The 22,763-nt window shown below is 40.0% G+C and overlaps 1 protein-coding gene across 1 annotated transcript; it reads left to right on the top strand.

Moving 5' to 3' along the window:
• The first annotated feature begins 355 nt into the window (after positions 1-355).
• LOC117451450 (voltage-dependent calcium channel gamma-1 subunit-like) lies at positions 356-18,710 on the top strand. Its single transcript, XM_034089759.2, has 4 exons — positions 356-927; positions 14,871-14,945; positions 16,509-16,646; positions 17,060-18,710. The coding sequence occupies exons 1-4, from the start codon at positions 687-689 to the stop codon at positions 17,290-17,292; spliced, it is 687 nt and encodes a 228-aa protein (XP_033945650.1). The 5' UTR covers positions 356-686; the 3' UTR covers positions 17,293-18,710.
• Positions 18,711-22,763: the final 4,053 nt, after the last annotated feature.

A 22,763-nucleotide genomic window follows, 5' to 3' on the forward strand; every position in this document is an offset into this window, starting at 1 on the left:
TCTGGATCAGCTGCATCAGGTGGGACCCTTGTCTCGGGCCTTAAGTGCTGATTGGCCGAGTAAGTAGATCAGCTCATCCAGACGACTTCTAATATAGTAGTCCAGCCCCCTTCACCCCACCCCTTGTGAACTCCCCTGGCACACAGTGCAGTAGACAATTCAGCTGCATGGGACTGTATCAAATGTTTTAGATAAATTAGAGATTCATAAATAAATGATCGCACTGTCAATACTTGTTGGAAGTTTTAATTAGATGTTTCTCAATCAATATACTGTGCCTGAACTTTAAAGTGTCTGATCTTGACCTGACCCTTGTAGACAGAACTGCTCAAGAAATAGTTGTGATAGGTCTGAGCTCTTCCCTGTACATCTTCATTTTGTAGCTTAATGGCCTCAACACAGCAAAGGCGACTTGGGAGGGAGAGAAAGCAGAGAGAGGAAGAAACTAGGGCACTGTTAACTGGCCCCTTTTTACCAAACATCAGGCACAAAGCAGAGAAAGAAAGAGCGGTGGACAGGAGAGGACTTCAAGAGTGAAGTGAAGCTGTAGACAAGACGAGGAAACCTCTGGAGTCAACACCCGTCGTCTAGACAAACAAGACAACCTTGACTCTCACCTACCCGTGTCACACACACGTGAAAACGTGTGCATGTGCACAGACTTTGCGCACATTTAGAACAGCAACATGTTTGAGGAGCAGGCGACCAAGGTTAAGATCACTTCTGTGGTGATTGTGGTGGGCATGGCGACGATGCTGGCGGCGGTGGTGACCGACCACTGGGCCGTGCTCAGCCCCCGGGTGGAGAAGCTCAACGCCACCTGCGAGGCGGCCCACTTTGGCCTCTGGAGGCTCTGCAAGAAGATCATCTTCATCGTGGAGGAAGACCCACAGGGCAAAGGCTGCGGTCCCATCAGCCTACCTGGAGGTACTAAGCGATTTGTTCTTACTTAATCTGACTGTTTGAGGATTTGTGTAGGCCTACTGTTAAACTTCATGTCAGGGGGACAACAAATATTAGACAACAGAAAAACATTTCTTTCCGTCTGCTAGCTGTAATATACTAACTTGGATTTGTTTCAGTACTGTATGTGAATTTCAACTATGTAGACCCGGTGGTCACAGCATTGATACCATAAAGTAATTTTTTTAAATTATATTATATTCGGGACATCAAATGCAAATATTGCTTTCATGTCTAATATATATGCTCAATAGAGATAAAGGAGTGAAAAAGCGGGTCAAAAGTCACGTTTCTTTCCGAGCACTTACAGTCAACCTTTTCTTCCTGTGTTTCATTCCAAACAGACATATGGTTCTATGGCCAGCTTCTCACAGAAACCATAATTATCTTCCATAGAGGAAGTCTCTGAACAGACTACCAATTTAGCACAGTTGAGCAGTTAAAGTCAAGTGTGTAATGGAAGAGCATCGCTGCTGTACTTCACAGTTAACATGACAAAGACATCAATCTGTTCTGTCTGGTCTGATGGACTCTCAATGGAAAATTAGACATAAAAGCCATTTTTGACCTAGGAAGTGTTATGTCATTTTTCATTTTTATAGACTAAAATCAATGGATGCTATATAACTCTTAACTCTGGCTTGCAGTGTCACAGCAGATCTGAAGTTAATATGAGATATGCTTTAAAGGAATGCAACTAATTAAAGCAGGATTTTCTGATGCCACTAAAAAACCTTTGAAAAAACTATTTGAAATAACTTGCTTGATTACAAGTTATGAAAAAAGAAAAACTGAGATATGCTGCTTGGTGCAAGTCAATTTTAGAAATGATTTCCTTTCATATGTTGCATAGAGTATGTGTTTTAGTTAAAAAAAAGTCAAAGGCATTCAGTGTTTAAATGTATGCTTCGCCAGGAAAACCTTGTAGCTTAAATTACTAGCCCTTTTTGAACAGAGCGAGCACTGGACAAACAGCGTCTCGTTTGCCTCCGGCTGTGTGCGCATGCCTTGCAGCCTAACAGAGAGATTTCAGTCTGACTCTATCATTGACTTAGCCTCCAGCTCTAGCTCCTCAGGATCAGTACAGGCCTTAATGAAGTGTAGCTTCACACTCCATGCTCATGAGTTAGAGTACACCTGGAAGGCTCAAGAGGGATTGTGAAAGAAAACAGATGTCTGTGTGGGTGAATCGAGTAGTATTCATAGAAGGGGGGGGGGGCTTTGATAGGAGGTGATACTGTACACAGAGGACGGAAAGGTAGGTAGACAAAAGTTGTGATAGCTCCCTGACATAATGATGTGACACATGTGGGGCCTCCAGGACACCTTTTTAGCAATGAATGAGAGGCACATTTAATCTGACAGACTCTAACCTCACATAAGATGAACAGCAGTATAACCCCCACAACCTGACAGACAAAAACAGTGTCACAATGTGTCCAGAATCGGCTTCTGCTATACTCTGGGATGACATCAGACAAACTCCTGTCAGAGAATGAAAATAACCAATGTTTTTACATAGACATATTTGGTTACATTCCCATAACCACATTGATGTTTCTAAACCTGGGTTATGTGGGAGATTTGGTGCGTGACTAGGCAGCCTGTGGCTCCCACACTGGGCACAAATCATTTTGGTGGTTATACAAGATGATCCATACTGATTTGTGGTCCAGGTGACATCAGAAATAGGCCTGTAAGTGTGGGGGTGTGTCCCTGAGTAAAGAGGACATTGGGTGAGATGCTGATTGGTCCATTAACAGGTTAAGAAAGTGAGTTTCATTGATGGTACTCACCAGGCAAAGCTTATTTCGCTTCTCCATTGGCTGAGAAAAGGCATCTACAGATTTCCTCTCAACAGGTGCTTCTATCTTCTGGCTCCTCGCTAGTCAATCTGGTTGATGCAGTTCGACAGCAGAGAGAACTACAGACACTTTCTAGCTTAAGCCGGTCTGTTTCCTTTTTGATAAGAGTGATATCAGGAATGGCAGCATGGCTGAGCATTTACGGCTTGGCTGGATTGCACACTTTGAGTGCAATTTCACATGAATAATAATGTTTCACATGGGATAAATTCACAGTTTTTCTTTTAAGGGTGAAGTGTTTGCACTTAACAAGCCAGCTAGCCTTAAAACACACCATGAACACATGATGAGATCTACAACATAGACTGTTTTCTACTTTTTTAGCTTCTTTCTACATCTCAGAAATCAACATAAAATACAAAGTAAAGAGAACAGTAATAGTTTTTGATGGTCATATGTTACTGGCCACTGAGATATGTCTAATGGAGTGGCTGACAACACCATATCTGTCACGATCACAGGTACAGACCAGAACCCAATAGCACGACACAGATACAACCAGTGTTTTGCAATGTTCAGTTTATTCAGGTCAGGGACAGGCAGGGTCAAAACCAGGAAGTCCGTCAGACAGGCAACCAAAACCAGACAGGGAGCAGGCAGGAACTCGAGATCCGAAATACAGGCAGGCAGGGGTCAAAAACCGGGCAGGACAAAAATCTAGGCGAGAGAATAACACACACTGGAGAGCTTGGCGGAAAAGACAAGACAATCACAAAGGACCAGTGATAGTGAGGTGGTATAAATACTGTGGGGTGATGAGGGAATTAGTAACAGGTGAGGGGAAGGGCTGGGGAGACCAGGTGAGGGAAGTGAGCTGATTACAAGGGCCTGGAGGAAGGCGGGATCTGAAATAACAGGAGAGTTTAGATGAGCCAAACCGAACAAACAACAATTGATGTGTCTAACTTGTGACAATATCAGTTTTACTTATCTGCTTCTCAATTTAATTTGCATTCATGGTCAAGTGTTTCATCACCACATTGTAAAAAATGTGTACCATAATACATTACGACCTTGATGAACGATATACCCAAGCAGGCACCAGTGATTGAGTCCAACAACACACATTTGCATTTTCCCAAAAAGAGGGGGAGTCAGTCTTCAAGAGACACAAACACTTTTCATAGGCACAGTTGAACTGCTTCTGTGAAAAGGTTGCTTGACAACGGCAGCAAAGCAGTGAACCAAAATGACTTTTGAGATGAGCTTCCCACAAATGAGGCATGACGGCTTAAGTGCTGTAAAAGTCAAACAAACCCTTTATTTTTACATCACGCATCTCGAAAGGGAAATAAAGAGCGTTAATGGTGCTTTTTCAAAACATATGTGTGCAAGGAAAAGGAAAGGAGTTAAACGTTAGAGATGTTTAAGAGCTTAAAAGTAGGAAAGTGTTTCTTTCCTACATTAGAAAGCAGCCAGAACGCTCCAATTGTTTTCCCATTTTTTCAGTGACACAACACTGGTGCCCCAATTCATTCCCTTGAATCACCAATGCCACCTTGAACCACCACTTTCACTTTCCAAACAGTAATCCAGTCATTTTCCTCTCTCGCTTTGGATTCAGAGCCAAAAATGTGGAGGCGTTGCTTTGGCATTCAGAAAATAAGAGTAAGGTTCAAAATCTGAATGAATCACTCCACAGTATGCAAATGTCAAAGGGAGAAACCCTTCCAGTAAGAGATACTCGGACGTAGTTTTGGTTGAAAATGATAACTTTAATGTTTCGAATGTCATATTAAGAGTCCGGCCGCATTCACACACACACACACACACACACACACACACACACACACACACACACACACACACACACACACACACACACACACACACACACACACACACACACACACACACACACACACACACACACACACACACACACACACACACACACACACACACACACACACACACCACTTCAGGGGACATTACATTGACTTACATGCATTTCCTGGAGACTTATCCTAACCTTAACCATAACCAACACATACCTAACCCTAACCCTTACCCTTAACCTAACCTTAATCCTAAACCTAACCAAGTCTTCACCCTAAAATTAATGATTCCCCTCATGGGGACCTCCAATTTGTCCCCATAAGGGAAGCCAGTCCCCACACGTGACTATGTAAACAGATTTAGGTCCTCACAAGTATAGTAATGCTAGACCACACACACACACACACACACACACACACACACACACACACACACACACACACACACACACACACACACACACACACACACACACACACACACACACACACACACACACACACACACACACACACACACACACACACACACACAGATTTATTCGCAAGGGCTCCTGTGCTGTGTCCCAGTTATCAGACCTCCAGAGGAATAGCCATTCAAATAACACCACCACCCATCTTATTCACATTGACCCAGAATTAGTGGGTCATTCTGGGTGACTACAAAAAGAACAGGCCCTCCTCGTGCTTAAAAGTCTTCTGTAACACTCCTGCAAGAGATATATGAGTTATTTTTTAAGAGCAATATGAGTTCTAATTTGGGTGAAAACATGAGTACCAAAGGAAAAGGAAAATCACATACATACTAAACTGGAAGATTAATCAAAGGCCAGTTGAGTTGTAGGAGAGAGACAGGTTTAATGGGGTAGAGATGGAGGCATGGAGAGGAAGGTAAGGCTAAAGGAGAATCTGCATATCAAACAGAGGAAGGTGGCAGCAGAGTTTAGTCGAAAGAGGCAAAGCTAAAATGACAGGCGGTACGTCGTTCTAATCGCTGTCCCTCACTGGAACTAAATCTCCTCATTAGCCTGACTGCAAGGTCAATGATACGCAACCAGATGTTGTCCTCCTCCTCAGTGAACGTTCACCAGCTAAAGTTACAAGACAGCTTTGTTTTGAACCTTACAAAATATGTGCGATAACAGTAAACCTTACAAGTATAATGCGTCAAGGACAAAACCTGGAAACAAAGGTTTTCGCATACTGAAGCAGTAGAAAGTGATATAATTATTTGAATGAATCACACTTGTAGAACGGATCTTCCTTTTTAGCACCAAGATTAAGTACTCAAGAAAAAATGTGTGCTCTTACTGGCCTTGAAGAAGTTTTGAGCTATTCATTTAATTAATGTTGGCATATTTGTCATCTGACATGTATAACAAACAGCTCCACAAGGCAAATTGACCTTACGTATGTTAAAGACCATTTGGTGCATTTTGGCAAAATTGAATTTCTTTGCATCAGGAAAAACAAGCAATAGGATTTTAAGTAGCCATAACAATCATGACCTTGGAGGATTAACTATTTGATTTAGAAATAACTTGTCAACATTTTATTGAAAAATGTAAATCCGCATTCAATTAATTTTCAATAAAGATGAAACAAGCGAGAAACTCTACCGGCAAAACCTTATTTCCGATTTAAAACATGCAAAACAGAAACGGCCCCATAGTAGGTAAACATCTCCAATGTTAAGAGACACTGTAACACAAGAACTGAATAAGGAAAAAGAACATATTTTCCTCACAACAATTGAAAACTCTTACAATAATTCAAAAGCAATAACCTGTAGAAACAATACACATACATGACATTAAAGTTCAATGGCAAAAATAAACAGAAACAAGACAGATACAGGGCTAACATAAGGGTGATTAGCTACCATGCTAACATGAACACACACACACACACACACACACACACATTTTACATGTATAAACAGATAGGACTGGGCACGAAGTGCAGCAGCCTGTTGCTAGGTTACCTCTTTAGTGATTCTTTCTCATCCTGGATAACAAACAGCTCGTCATTCATACACACACTCAAGTAGTATGTGCACACACAAGTAGTATGCACACACACACACACACACACACACACACACACACACACACACACACACACACACACACACACACACACACACACACACACACCTTGTCCGTCTCTGAGAGGACAGAGAGAGCACCGGTCTACTTTATTGGTTTAATCTTAGCAAGAAAGGACGCTGAGTGGAGGAAAAGAGCCATCCTTAGAGAGAACAAACAGAAAAGATGGATGTGGCTCCAATCAGGATTCGTTTTTCTATATGAAGCTAAAGAAACGATTATGGTCACGATGTGTAGAAATGGGTGTGGCATGTTATCTGAGAAAGTATTAAGAACATGGAAGAGAATGAAGGAACTCTTCAGACTTCAACAATCTTCATGCAACTTCAACTGCTAACTGCTCCTTCATACTTTCACTCAGAAACCTCATTCCAACTTTAAAATGTTACACATCTTTCTGACATTATTCATGTAACACAACTTTGAAATCTGATTCTTACTTTTAGAGATATTAAACATTGTTCAGACCTTGGTAAAGAGGCCTTCTTCAGATTTTAGAGTGTGTGATGTCACAGAGTGGAGGACAGATTTAAGTTTGCCTTCATATTTTCTTTTAAACCTGCCATAATTCCCAAACCCTACATTCCTGAGACATAATTCTGCATGAGAAACGTAGGAAAACATCTCGTAGCTTAAAAAAATAAAAATAATTAAGCAAAATAATTAATCAAAAATGCCTCTTGAGGGCATTGTTATGAACCGAGATACAGGACGCAGGACCCAAAAGCAGGATTCGGAGACAGATGTCCAAAAATAGAATGTTCTTTAATCACAAACTAAATCGTACTTTCACAAAAAATAGAAAGTAGATAAAAAGCCAAAACAAAGTTGTACAGCAACACAAAAACTCACTTGACAAAAGGTCTAAATCACAAGGTACGTATCAGGAGTCAAAAGGCCTGGGTGCTCACGACATGAAACATAACGAACTGACAAAGGAACAAAGAAACACCAGGGCTATATATAGGTGAGGGGGATGGGCACAGGTGAAAACAATCAGGGCAGGGCCAAGCAATCTCACGGGCGGGAAACACACAAAGGCAGGAACTGTGGGATCTGAAATGACAGGAAAGATTACTTTCAAAATAAAAACATAACTAAACCTAACATATCTGTCGAGTCACAACAGGCATGAAGTGACACAAACTTACAACATGTCTCCATAAACCCCATTGTAAGTTCAGCCTCATCTTTCCCCACCACAGCAGCCGCACACCTTTAGTTAATCTGCCGAAAAGGCCACATTATTAACCCCGAAATTACACAAAAAGTATACTTCAGATGCTCAAGTCCCTTGACATGCTTCATGCTTGGAAATTTCACCGATATCTGTTACGGTTCTTCAACAAAACGTTCACATTTAAGAGGTTTATCTCTCATTCAGAACAATGAAAATGCTCTCCTCTCACTGATTATTGCACATCACCATGGAAACCTTTGATCTCTGGACACGTCGTTAGCTCCAATATAAACACCTGTGTCATGGAACACGATGATGTCATAACTCCAACTGACATGCTCAGAGCAGTAGACTTCAGATAATGGTTAACACAGCTCTACATCAAATCTGATGTTACGTAATGTGGTGTTACTATGGCAAAGCATCCCTTGCCATAAAACAGCAGCAGACTTCAGATAATGGTGAATGGTCCTGCCCTCAACAGCTCTGTCAATTATGGGGTGTCATCATATGCCGTTTCCATGGAAACTCATCCCTCGCCATGAAACACGATGTCGCTGTAACTCTAATGGACAAGGTCCGATCGCCCCCAAACGTCGCTTGTATATCACCGGTCCATGCCTCAACAGCTCTACGCCAAATCTGAGATCTCACCATAGGCTGTTTCCATGGAAATGCATCCCTCGCCAAAAAACACGATGTTGTCGTAACTGATATGAAAATGGTCAAAACACCACCAGACTTCAGATGACATCCCTTGCAATAAAACATGATATTGCTATAACTCCTATGAAAATTGTCAAAAAGTGCTAAAACTTCACATGTGTGCTAACAGTCCAGCCGTGAAGACATCTATGAGACAGTTTTGTGATTTCTTCGAATGTTGTTGCCATGGCAACACAATGCTAGCCATGAAGCACGGTTATCTCATAACTTCAGTGAAAATGCTGCAAACAGCCCAAAACTTCACAGGTTTGGTAACGATGCAGCTATCAACATATTTATTATGCGTATTATGGGGTGTCATTAAATACCGTTGCCATGGCGACAGATCATTCGCCATCAAGTTAGTTCAATAGTTTGCAGTTCAAATATTCTGCTGCGTTCCAAGCCTTTTTACTTTCTTTTCTTCTCTTATCACACATTCAAGCCCCCAGTGTTCATTAGGGCTGCAACAAACGACTAATTTGATAATTGATTAATCTATCGATTAATGAAACGATTAATCGACTATTCGGACTATTACTGTATGCCTTGCACAATTTTGAACAAAATTAACATTGCTTTTTATTTAAATTAAATAAATAATATTTCACATCAAAAGAAACAACAGTGTTTTAACAAATCGTATTAAATAATCTGATGACAGAACTGTAAACAGAATAGCTGAAACTTTTACAAAATAAATAACTCAGTTCCCTCTAATCATTAACCTATGTTTGAATAATGTAGTTAACTCCGTGTGTTGCTGCTAGCATACATAACACCTGACGTGGAAACGTTACTCGTGGACGGGGCTACAGAGCTACTAGAAAGACAGTCGAACCCGGTGCATTCCTCCGTCTGAATGTGGAGCACTTTTGCTAAATGTTTAGACAAATTGCTCATGTTACCGCCCTTACATGCTAAACTCTTATTGCACTTTTGGTAACGAGCATTGTCCACCTCGAGACGGGTAAAGTTGAACCACACCTCGGAGCGCGTTTTCTCCGCCATCTCCTCCGTGTGTGTGTTGCTGCATGTAGCAGCTGCGTGTGTGTAAACTGCCCCGCCCCCTCGCACACAGACGGGGGAGAGAGATCTCGTCTGATCGAAAATACATCATAGACGCATTTGTTTGTCTTTTTGCATATTAGAAACGAGTTGGCGACACTAAGACTGCGATATAAAGTTTTTGTAGCAATAATACATGACATATATTTTTTAAATGTCTCCAGTAGCTACCGATAAAAAGTCCAATAACGTTGGAGCTTAACGGCGCGTAAAACACATGTGATGACGTCACCAACGAATCGACGACTGAATTAGTTGGCAACTAATTTGTTAATCGATTTTAATCGATTAAGTCGATTAGTTGTTGCACCCCTAGTGTTCATGTATCATTTCAATCTAAATTTTTCACTTTCTGTATAAATCCACCTAGGTGAACAGCTAAGAGCCAATATGCTAGATTTGCCAAACAAAAATAATTCTAAATCATTTCGGAACTTTCAAAATAGTGAGGTTATGAATGGGTAAATAAATTAACTTTTGTAAAAAAATATAATGGTCACACAACATTAACATTTTTCATGGCTGTCTGTTTAATCAATGTATTAGGCTAGTGACAATGGCCCCAACATTTTGAGATACCCCTCCCAGAGTTAGTACAAAACACAACTTACTTTTTCCTCATCTCTAAGGCTTCCCATACATGAAATGGATTGTTGTATCCAAATATTTTACTGCAAAAGTGGTGAAATTGATATATAAAGTTAGACACCCCAAACTTAAAATAAAGGCTGGCCGTCTGGGGGTTGAGGCATAACAACTCATGTAGATTCACAATGGAAGGTCTGATAGGTTTTAACTTGGCATACCTGAGGTCAGGACATCCCTCTGCATTATAGAAAATACTAAATGTCAATATCTTAATGTAAATTGGAGATACAGTCATTTGAACACATACCTACAATAGGCGGAAATGTATCTATGTTGAATGATCTCTTTGTAGTGACCCTAACAAGGATTGCCATAGCAACACACACAAGGGCTTGTTGAAAAGGTGTGGTTCTACTGAATCCAGCAATACCAATTGTGTAAAGGTAGCTTACATACTCATCGAGTTATGTCACTAAACGTTTATGGTGTCTTTATACACTGTTATGCCCAACTGCAGCCAACATTTGCCAGGAACTAGAAGGTGAGACACAGAGACAAGGAAACAGGTTTTTGGATTAACAAACTTTAGTATTCAAATTAAATGTTCTTATCTAAACTTAAGTAAACCTAAGCTAGTGGGAGCTGGGGGATACATGCATATAAACACATCTCTATCACTCATCCACATTGTCATCAAAAACAACATGGCTCACATTTGGGCAGTCAGAGCAAGAGCAAAACTCTGTGCAGGTCAAGCCTACTGAAAGACATTGGCATTTTCTGCTATCATTGCACTTTCCGTCCTTACAGTATAGGTGGGTGATGTCTCTGACTTCTTTAGGTGCAGGTTCTTTGACGAACATCACTGGTTCAATAGACCCATCTTCTCTGAGCCTCCACCCTCTACCAACTGGGTTCCAGAGATGAGGCTTGGCCACATGGCTGTGACACCACACTGCGGTCTGGTACATGGCTCTTAATACATGTTGCTGGAAGGCATCTTCTGTTGGGGGTAGATTTGCAGCTGATGAATCTGTTGTAGATGCTAGTGTGTACCTCAGCTCATCCAAGGTGGTGCAAGGACGGCCATCCTCCCTTTTCTTTTGGCCATACAGAAGGAGGGCATACTTTCTTGCCACAGGAATAGCCTCCTTTCTTGCCACAGGAATAGCCTCCTCCAGACTTCCAGAAAGTGTGGTATCACAACCTGTGAGGGCGTGGCATGCAGGTATAGACATGCACAAAATGCTGCACCAAGCTTCTTTGCGATGGGACAGACTGGGACAAACCTCTCCCTTGGGCCATGTCCAGAGTGCATGAACACCGTTGAGGATCCAAATATTCCTTTGCTGGAATAATACACAAGCCAAAACTAGTACGTCGGTATCATCACATCTGATGACGACCCGAGAATGAGACTCTGCTAGATGTATTGCATGTAATACCAATCTGGTGTCAGCCTCCTCCTGGTCACTATACAGATCTGTCAAGTTGTCACCTGACTTGCTGACCACTTTGACCTCCTCACCATTTTCAAAGCCACCTGCCAAAATGACTGTGTTCTCTGAGGAGATTCTCTTGGGCCCTGTATTGGCTATGTAGTTGCTTACAAAGCTGCATAAAGCAGCCTTGTTACCACTGACCTTGAGGTATTTGCTGTAGTTAGGAACTTTGGCTTTGCCTGTGATGACATGTGTAGATTTGCTTGCTTGGATGGTGCCTCTTCTTTGCATCAAAATGGCAAGTCCCAGTGTGATTGGCGTGTGGATGTGACGGCACTGTGCAATGAGATCATGGCAGATTGCAATGACACGCAGATTGTCCTTTAAAGCTGGTTCCTCATCACAGGTCTCGCAATTTCTGTGAGCATTTGAATCAACACACCAGTTCACAAAGTCATAAACATTGTTTGGTACATAGTTGCTGCAATGTAGACGTGATAGTCGATCACTGCTGACATATGATTTATGGTCATGGTCAACCTGCTCCATGCTCTTTCTCAATATGTCTGCAGCTCTATGTAGTATTTTCCTGTCAGAGAGACCTTAACTTTGCTGTTGTGTCTCACAGTCTGCTGTAGAAGTTGTTGTCTCTTCTGGCTTGTCTTCGAGTTGTACAGCTCTCATTGCCAATCCCATGGGCACACTTTCAGAGCATACCAAATCAGACTTTCCAGCTCGTTCTACAAATACCAGCCTGTGCTTGTAATGCAGTAAGAGCTTTTCCTTCAGTTTCCAGGAGCTGTATTTAGTGTGTTGGACCATCTCATCTTCTTCCCCAGACCTCAGTGTCTTCAGTATGTCATCAAACCTCCCAGCCAAGGAGTTGAGGGTCGTCACTTTCATTTCTTTTGAGAAAACAGTTTTGTCAATGAGTTCAGTGAGCTTAATAAAAGCTTTGTCATAGATACTGGTCTTCTGTTCTGATTCTTTTTTTCATCTGGCAGCTGCTATATTTAGTTTAGAGATATAGTGTTTAAGGCAGCTTCTATGATATTTGGCATCATATGCAAAGAGATCCGGATATGAGAGCAGCCGAAGATGTACAACTTCATCAAGCCTTTCTGATGCTGCATGAAGGACCTTGTCTCGGGTACTCTTACCTGTACCAGTCATAATGGCTGTCAGAGGTTCTGGTCTTGATCTGGCCCTCCCACAAATGAAACAATCTCTTCGTATGTCAAACAATAATAAAACCCTACTCAGTCTTCTTGAAGAGACTGATGCAGGAATGCTCTCACTTTCAACATTTGCAACTTGTTGCTCACTGATATTGGTCTTACTGGAGTAGTTTGCTCTACATGATCGATGATATGATACCTTTATTTTAAACGAAAGTATATCATCTGTATATGGAGAGAGAGTTTTATGAACATCATCATCTCTCTGTTGAGCAACATTTAGTATACGTTGGAGGCCTTCTGCTGTGGGATTTTTGACATATGGATCTTGTTTCTTCCCTTTTTCAAAATGTTTACCACAGATGATACAACGATTTGGATCCACTGTTTGTACATCACTCTCCATTCTGGTAAAATTGAAAAAAAAGAAAAAAGATACACTTCAGAATTTGTACAGTTACCAGTGATACTAATTAAGCCAGGAGAAACATAGTCTATTGTGAATATAGGCTCTGTTACATTAATGAAACATTAAGCTAGGTCACTTTCCAGTTAGCTAATTAGCCATTTTATTTGACAATGTCCCATCTTTTCACAGTCCAAAAATATTTGCAATGATTTACCTGTCAGTTTGTGAAGAAACCCACGTAGGCAATGAGATGCAGATAAAGCAGGTGGAGTCAAATACTGTAGTATAACTTCTTGATTCTCTACAGAGCTGAATGACTTGCTGTTATGAGGAGCATAAGCTTGAGTTGCTGGGCCGTCGATAAACAATGTGAGCAGAGACACATATTGCCCTCTTGAAGGTCATCCTACGTGAAGAAGACACCTCCAACACCACGTTTGCCCCCGCCGACCTAAAGACAGCGTCAACTCCACTCTGTATTTTATCGAGGACATGACGTGGCCGGAGGTTTTGCATGCGTACTACGAGAGCGACCGGGAGTACCATCACGTTCTGCCCTATCAGGAAGTGGATGAGTATCCTTATGGTCCTCTCGAGAGTAAAATCAAGGTGTTGCAGTTCTTAGTGGATCAGTTTCTGACCACCAACATCGCCCGCGACGAGCTGATGTCCAACTACTACTTCGTTAGTAGTTCTATTGCATTTTAGGCCTGCATTTTCTCTGCACTAATGTTGAAGTTGCAATATTTTACTTTATTATTATTATTATTAACAATTCTCAAGTTTTCATACCTTTTAGGGACTTCTACTCAAGATGATTTGTTAATATTTTCCACCCCTGATAAGTGAAGTCAAAATAAAATTAATTGGTGATACTATAGATTTAATTAGGACTATTTCATATTTTCCCCATTTGGGACACCTTATACGTTTAGTGACATAACTCCATGAGTATGTAAGCTACCTTTACACAAATATTATTGCTGATTCAGTAGAACCACACCTTTCCAACAAGCCCTCATATGTGTTGCTATGGCAATCCATGTCAGAGTCAATACAAAGTAAAGAGAACATTCTACATAGATTTACATTTCCGCCTATTGTAGGTATGTGTTCAAATGACTGTATCTCCAATTTACAGTAATATATTAACATTCAGTCTTTTCTATAATGCAGAGGGATGTCCTGACCTCAGGTATGCCACGTTTTAAACCTATCAGACCTTCCATTGTGAATCTACATGAGTTTATATGCCTCAACCCCCATACGGCCATGCTTTATTTTTAGTTTGGGGTGTCTAACTTTATATATCAATTTCACCACTTTTGCAGTAAAATATTTGTATACAACAATCCATTTCATGTATGGGAGGCCTTAGAGATGAGGAAAAAGTAAGTTGTGTTTTGTCCTAACTCCGGGAGCGGTATCTCGAAAACTAAAGCCCTTTTTGGCTGTTGGTCACAGGCCTATATGTGCATTGGCTGACTTTAATGGCGTCCATTGAGAGGTTTAGGATTGATTGGTATTTCAGACACACAGATACAACTCTTTTTTCAACTCCCTCTTCTCTCTTCCCTCTTACTCAGCACAAAACTGTTCCTACTTCAAACACTTTACCTCGGGGGAAGAAGCTGAAGTTTTTGAAGTGAAGACACAGAAAGGTGGGTGCCTCCTCACTGTCACTCATACTGAAACTTACAACAGATCTTTTTTTCCCACAAACGTTTGTAGGAAATGTTCAAGGAACCTAGGTTTTTCTTTTCTATATAACTACAATACACTTGAACACCATCTTAGTAAAATACACACTGATCTTCATATAAGATAAGATAGAAATATTTTCCAATATCCTCTTATTCTGATCTTCTCATCTTTCCGGCTTAAGAAAGATTGTTATTCTGAAAGTCAATGTATTTCCAGGAAACAAACACTTTTCAGCTTTTGAAGAACACGCAGCAAAGCGTGGGGGATACACATCTAGGTACTCATAAAGACAGGCAATTACAGATCATTGTCAAGTTTAGATACATAAATGAATACAGTGTTTACATGTCTACAGTCTTGTCAGAATCTCAACGCTGACCAGCTTCTGGCTGGAAATGAATTATTTCAATTTGAATGCAGCTAAATTCAAGCATCTATTCATGTGCATTTATTTTGTATGTAGTTGTGCCAAATTGAAAACACCATTTAAGGTATATATAAATAAGTTTATTTATTATAATAATACGTTTATTTATTATAGCCCCTTTCACAGAAATAGAATTCACGAAGTGCTTCACAAGAAGGAACAATAGTTAAAATTAAGACCACAGAAACATGAATACAATAACCACATGAGGCAGAAATGTAAGGGTATTAACAGAACACATCACACACATTTCAAATTGAAATAAAAGCCAATGTAAAAAGATAGGTATTCAGTAGGTTTTTTAAAAGCCTCTACATCATCATCATCAGCTTTATTGAAGAGACTCAAGGTAAAAAAATTTTAAAAGACATACAACACTCAAACACTCTACAGAGACTGCAGAGCCTGTTATTACCAGCAGGAAGTATACCACAAATAATAAAATACAAGCAATCAAATTGGGGCTTGAAAATGTGTTTATTGAACTGAATATACCGTGCAAAAGCTATCAAGCTTAGGGAAAAACATGCACACGTGAAATGCAAAAGAGATACTCATGCATCACCAAACAGACCAACATCCCTCAAAGAGACAGGTGACCTGCACTGGAGAGAATGAGTGCATAGGGTTATTTTACACTTGATGCTCCCGTCGGGGTGCTGAAGTGAAACCGGATGCTCTAAAGTTAATTTCTATCACAGTTGGAGTGTTAGATTGAAAGAGAGACGACATAATACATATCTACCAACAGACAGGAGGGGAAGAGAGAGACGTTGTAACCACATTGTGATAAGCCTGGAGCATCTTATTTGCAAATGGCATTATTGCCAGTTTGGATAAATGACTGTTGTTTTAAAGGGAGGCTAATTTAGAGGCTAATTATCTGTGTCATAACTCGCCTCAGTGCAACATTGAAAATGATTATGTAAACGAGATTGCAACCTCCCCTTCTGCTCCTTCCCACTCTCTTCTAATTTGTAATAACTACAGCTTCTCTCTTTTCTCCATCCCTCACTTGCTTTTCTTTCTGTATCTTCACTCCCTATTTACTGTTTATTTTTAACTTTTTTCATCTTGCTTTGTCTAACCTCAGAGTACAATATATCAGCAGCAGCCATTGCCATCTTCAGTCTGATCTTTATGATCCTGGGCACCATCTGTGTCATCTTCTCTTTCGGGAAGGGACGGGACTACCTGCTCCGGCCTGCTGGGATGTTCTTCGCCTTCGCAGGTGAGACGCTGCAGATAATGTGAATCACAGATCAGGCTCTGTCTGCTCCTCTTGTCTTTTGTGTTACAGCTTCAAGTGAGATGTAAAAGTGTCATCAGACCTTTTCATTTTTTCAAGAATATTACTAATTGGAACGAAGCCTGTGAGGTAGCTCAGACAGTCAGCTCGATTACTAATGATACATGTACACGTGAGAAGCCTTACCCTCTCATACCACTCTTTCTTGATGTAGCGTTAGGGTGACATTTCAATATATTTGTCATCATATACTTTGATGGGTGTTAACCCCCTTTTTGAATCGCTTTTATTATTACAAACACAATGGACAATCTTGACATTTACAGGTTGAACACAGCTGCCATGCAAGTGAAGCCTCTCCTAAACGAACATTACTCTCTGTTTTGTCCCCGCAGGTCTTTGTATTATCATATCTGTTGAGGTAATGCGCCAGTCTGTCAAACGCATGATTGACAGTGATGAGACCATCTGGATTGAATACTACTACTCCTGGTCCTTCACCTGTGCCTGCGCCTCCTTCACACTGCTCATCCTCAGCGGGGGTGCCCTGCTCCTCATCTCCATGCCCAACATGCCCCGTAACCCCTGGGAGACCTGCATGGACGCCGAGCCGGACACATTAGATTAGCCACAGGTGATACAATGTCTGAAAGCCTGGATAAAATGACGAAAAATACACCTACACCTTGAGCCCTTTAACTGATGGTGTCCTAGTTATTCCCACCTCCCTTGTCCATTGAGCTTAGTTTATGTTAGTAAAATATTATAATCAACTTGGACAGACTTGTGATAGTTAACCAGCCGCAACAAAAACTATGAATTTCACCTTATCCTTACGGGGTAAAGCAGTGAGAATATGACTTGTTTGGAAACCTCTTCCTTTTTGAGGTGTTCAAGACCAGAGGAATGGTTAAGTAACATCTGAGACTTAAGAGTCATCTGCCGAGCAGAACCAAAACCAAACTTATCTTTTATACAAAGTCCATGTGTGCTTATTAATTGTTTTTGGGCTTTGGTTTAGTGATTTTATGCCAAACAAACAATGCCATAGTGATAGACAATCAAAACTGTAATGTTACATTGTTTATGGTCAATCAGTACGATTATCTGTCCTTCAAATTAAAGTACAATTATTTACCAATCTCTGTTAAATACTGAACAATATAATTGTAAAGAACAAAGTATGTCAACAAGCAGACCAGACACGATTAAACCTCAAGACTTAAATGATTCAATACAAAGACCAGGGAAGTTTAACAAAAGAAAGACTGGTTTGGATTGTACCACACAGATAAAAATGGTGAGCTATTGAACTGAAAGGCTGTGTTTTAATTGCAGCAGTGGGTTGTTGTAATGGCTTCTTCTCACTTCAGCCTCTTCTTTTCTCAAAGGACTTTCTAAAACCAATCTATACCATTGATTGTCCATAGAGGAACACTTGCCAGATACTCCAGTGTTGATCAGTTGGTTATTTCAGGTCAATGTTCAGGACCTCTGGTATCTTAACCTCCAATCCACTATTGTCCACAGCGTTTGCTAAACAGCAGGGTTATGCTTTAAATGTTAAGAAAAGTTATCTGAAAAATCAACACATATAAAAAAACGTCATAACATAAATCTTAAAAAAAGGTTTTGGGGGGTTTTAATAAATGTACGTGTGTGGCAATTACATTTTCAATTGCAATTTTTTATTAAATTGTGTGACTTTAATAACAGCATGCTGCTTAAATGTTTACTTGAAATAAAACATATATATGAGTATGAAATGATAATCTTTTCATTTAAGGGTTGCCTTTGATTTGAAAATGGTACCTGTTAAGCCCCAAGGTCCCCGCCGGCGGGTACCCTTGTTTTTTTTTCTCAGGACACTGTCTCTCAGGGGATCTTAATATTTAAGAACCTATTAATGTGTTATACCAGATTAACGGGAATAATCTCAGCTAACTGACGATACAAACCATTTTGACCAAAACAAAACACACCCCCCTGAGCGAAAAATGCTAACCTATTACTGTGTTACCGAACAAGATGTGGGCCGAACAACTGGTGATATTCTATAACGGTATAGGCAGATGTATCAGGGGCGTGGCCTTTGTCGAATAACCAGGAAATACACATTTCGATCGCTTCTTCTGTCGTTTACTTAAATCTTTTGGTATATTTGGCTTCATAGGAACACTTTGATGCACATTCAGTAGCCCTACCAGTGTGTGAGGTTGTGGTTGCGATGCCGATATGCGGACGCGTACAGCGAGGACTACAAAAAGACACACGAGGTGACTGGGGATGTGTGTTCAAAACATTGCAAGCTTGAATAAATAATTTAAACCATTTATTTTTGCCAGACTTATTACTGAATATCATTCTTATTCTTACCCCTCGTCATTGGGTGTCGCTGTATCGAAATTTAACCAAGTAAACAGTCACATCTTATCTGGATATGTGCGGCAAAGTGGAGAATACCGTTTTGATAAGGGATCAATGTGTGTAGTCTTTAATATTAAACATGATCGCTGGTTGATAGCCACAGAAGTCGTATCACAGTTTAATCTGAGTGGATCACTGTTTACCACAGCTCTCCACGCTACGTGTAAACAAATCAGACAGACTATATGTTTCACTAACAGACGGTATGAAAGTATAAACGGGTCTCAAATCAACTCGACATCATATTAATAACGATACATGATACAAATATAAGACTGACAACAAGAACAAGCCACAGAAGTCGTATCACAGTTTATCCTGGGCGGAGCTCTCCACAGCTGAAGACTTCTCCATGCTGCTTTCAAACTGTGAGTAAACAACGTGTGCTTCACTTGGAGGCTGTCGGAAGGTATACACAGGTCTCAGATGGACTTGGTATCACATTAAGAATGATATTCAGTAATAAGTCTGGCAAAAATAATTGGATTAAATTATTTATTCAAGCTTGCAATGTTTTGAACACACATCCCCATTCACCTCGTGTGTCTTTTTGTAGTCCTCGCTGTAGGCGTCCGCATATCGGCATCACAACCACAACCTCACACACTGGTACTGAATGTGCATCAAAGTGTTCCTATGAAGCCAAATATACCAAAAGAATTATGTAAACGACAGAAGAAGCGATCGAAATGTGTATTTCCTGGTTATTCGACAAAGGCCACGCCCCTGATACATCTGCCTATACCGTTACAGAATATAACCAGTTTTTCGGCCCACATCTTATTCGGTAACAACTGCACCGATAATCACTCCTAGCTCCCTTATTACTTATCCTCGATGCACATCCAACACATCGTTTGTGATCGCAAGGAGACACAGAATCTAACGGTGCCCACCTCAACACTGAAAGATACAAACTCGCGACGTTATCAACAAAAACGTACATCAAAACAAGTGGTGCTAGGTAGCCCACAACGCTAACATGGCTTACCTTCGTCTTTGTCTTGTCTAAACTGGTCTTCAATTGCATTAAAACGATAAAAAACGATGGTGTAGTTAATCCATAGGTTAATCCAATGTGACTGTGTCCCCTTTGAAATGTTCTGATAATCCATAAGCAATAAAACAGCTTTTCCGTTGCTTGATATCAGAGCAGCGATATTTCTCCCCTCTCCTGCAAGCTAGAATGCGCAGAGGCCACCATTTTTTTTTTAATATGTATGTGTGCGGGACGGTTTGCTTGGATTCTATTGGCTCTAACGATCAGAAAGAGATGTCACATGTAAAAATCGAACAAGGGGGGCCAGAGATATGGAAAATCCACCCAAATGGCCCCAGAAGAGGTTTTTTTCCCTAAATCTGTCTAAAAAGTTCAAATATCACTTGTTTTGCATCAATCTTGATACAGGGTACTTATTATATGTTGTACTTTGGATCCCTATAGCTTTTAGTCTACTAACCCATCATCCAAGGTTAGTTTTCACTATATGTACAAAATATTCTTTGGACGGACACTATAATTTACAGTTTTTTACCATGTTCAATCTGAATTTTCTTTAAAATAAAAAACATCTATATTGATTCTGACTTTTCTACATCCAACTCACAGGTTTATCATTACTTTGAGAAAAGAGATTATTAATCTAACCCTTTTAGAAGGGAAGATATGGTCATTTGTTCTGAGAATGTCATTTTCGAGCCTGAAACCTGAAAAACAGGCTTGGGGCCTAACAGGTTTGAAAGCATTAAAATTTGATCGAGTTGCATATTATATTGGACCTATATTTAACTTAAGGGCGGCCTCAAGTGTCATGTATAGACAAACCTTTTTTTATGGTGCTTACAATGTTAAGCTATTAAAATACGTAGTCGTAGTTAACTAGTTTGCTGTTATATGCACAGGGATTTAACTTAGGTTAGCTACTTGATTGTAAGAGGATTCATTAGTAACAAGTAAATGAACATCTAGACTGTATTCATATTCTCTATTTTCCGTAGATTTCCGTAGAATTAATTAGCAACAAATCAAAGGAACACAACAAGAAATTATTACATTCAGCTCTGAGTGCTTTTGAGAGGAACCTTTCCTCTGTCTGCAATCACAAGGTTACTTTGTTATATGTTTGTATTCTTTTATAAAACCTTCACAGGAATACTGCCATCACATTCATCTGTTGTCGTTGTTGTTGTTACCTGTCTGTCATTTTAAATCACAAGCTAAAAAAATGTAGATGTGTAATTCAATATATAGAAATAAAGTCTTTAGAAGTCTTGAGATTCTTGAAAACAACACATCCCGCTTGTACTTCATTCTAGATGTGTACATGTTCTGACTAAGTATAGCATGTCAATGATCATAGCTTAAACTAACATACAATTTGACAACTACAGAGGTCAATAATCATGATATTATGTGTACATGTTTTTCCACATGGTCTCTATCAATGTGTTTTGCTGTGCTTTCTCGTTAGTTCTCTTCTCCTATTACTGTTTACATTATTTTTAAAACATGAAATAAAGCAAGGTATCTTCCTCATGTTAACATACATATACTAACAGGTGGAGTCAATGGTTTAGCATTTATTGAGGAAATAGATATGGGATTTGGATTATTTTCTTTGCTGGGAATTCAACCATCCTTGAGTCGTCGCTCACACACTCACAGAGTCACTTTTGTCCAGGATCCTCTAAAGCAGAACATATTGTTGAATTGAGGGTAAATCCTATTGGAAATGCTTCAGAGACCTTACACAGCGCAGGTCATGCAGGTCTTCTCAGGGGCGGATGTAATAGATGCACAAAGCTCCCTAAATGATTCATGAGACCTTTAGCTTCGAGCATCGAGATCAGAGCGCACACTATTTACTCTCTCCCGCCTACAACCGTTTTGATATCTGGAACTCCCTCATGGCTTTATTTGATACTGTTTGCTCTCTAACACCTGTTTCCATACCATGTTTATTTTTGTATATTATGCCAATTAAAACATATACATGTGCTTATGGATCAGACATGTGTTGTGTCATTTGTTGACCTGTACTCCAAGGCTGCTGGTAGATTATATGGAATGTGTGCAGAATGCGTTTACCTGCTAAAGCTAAAGGGTCGCAGATGATTATTTGGTGAAGGTTGAACATAAACACACTAAATCATGATTTAAAATGTGCAGACAGTCAGATGTGGTTCTTTAAATGTGCCTAACAGACCAAAAAAACAATACACATTTGTCAAAACTAAAATTGTTTTTATGTTTTTTCATGTTGACAAAGTCAAGACAATATCTAACTGGGGAAGAAAACACAACTGCACAAACCATAAAGTACAGTAGTTAAAAATATATGTATGATATTATGTAGTTAAAAATGTATGTATGATATTATGTATCATACATAATACTATATATTATGATATTACGATATAAATGTGAGATTATGCAATATGACTCTTATCTTTTTGTCCTCTACTTACCTTAAGTCCCATCTATAACATTTGTGAATAAGTCTTCAGTACAGCTAGAGAAGAAAAATGCCACTGATTTGTCTCACTTTCGTGTTTCTTCATCGATGAAGAAAGCTGAATTATACAGCAGTCATCCATTCCTTTGAGTCACTGCTATGAATATAAAGCCTTGATTTCCAGCGCTGACCTCTGACTGAGATCTGTCAAAGCTGC

The sequence above is a fragment of the Pseudochaenichthys georgianus genome, chromosome 8, assembly GCF_902827115.2.
Source record: "Pseudochaenichthys georgianus chromosome 8, fPseGeo1.2, whole genome shotgun sequence".
In the NCBI taxonomy this organism is placed as follows: domain Eukaryota; kingdom Metazoa; phylum Chordata; class Actinopteri; order Perciformes; family Channichthyidae; genus Pseudochaenichthys; species Pseudochaenichthys georgianus.

What these genes read in the sequence shown, in the direction of transcription:
- LOC117451450 (XM_034089759.2), top strand. Translation starts at nt 687, where the DNA reads ATGTTTGAGGAGCAGGCGACCAAGGTTAAGATCACTTCTGTGGTGATT. An exon ending in TCCCATCAGCCTACCTGGAG is followed by an intron (nt 928 to 14,870) that starts GTACTAAGCGAT and finishes CCTCTTACTCAG; the next exon opens with CACAAAACTGTTCCTACTTC. An exon ending in GATGTTCTTCGCCTTCGCAG is followed by an intron (nt 16,647 to 17,059) that starts GTGAGACGCTGC and finishes TTGTCCCCGCAG; the next exon opens with GTCTTTGTATTATCATATCT.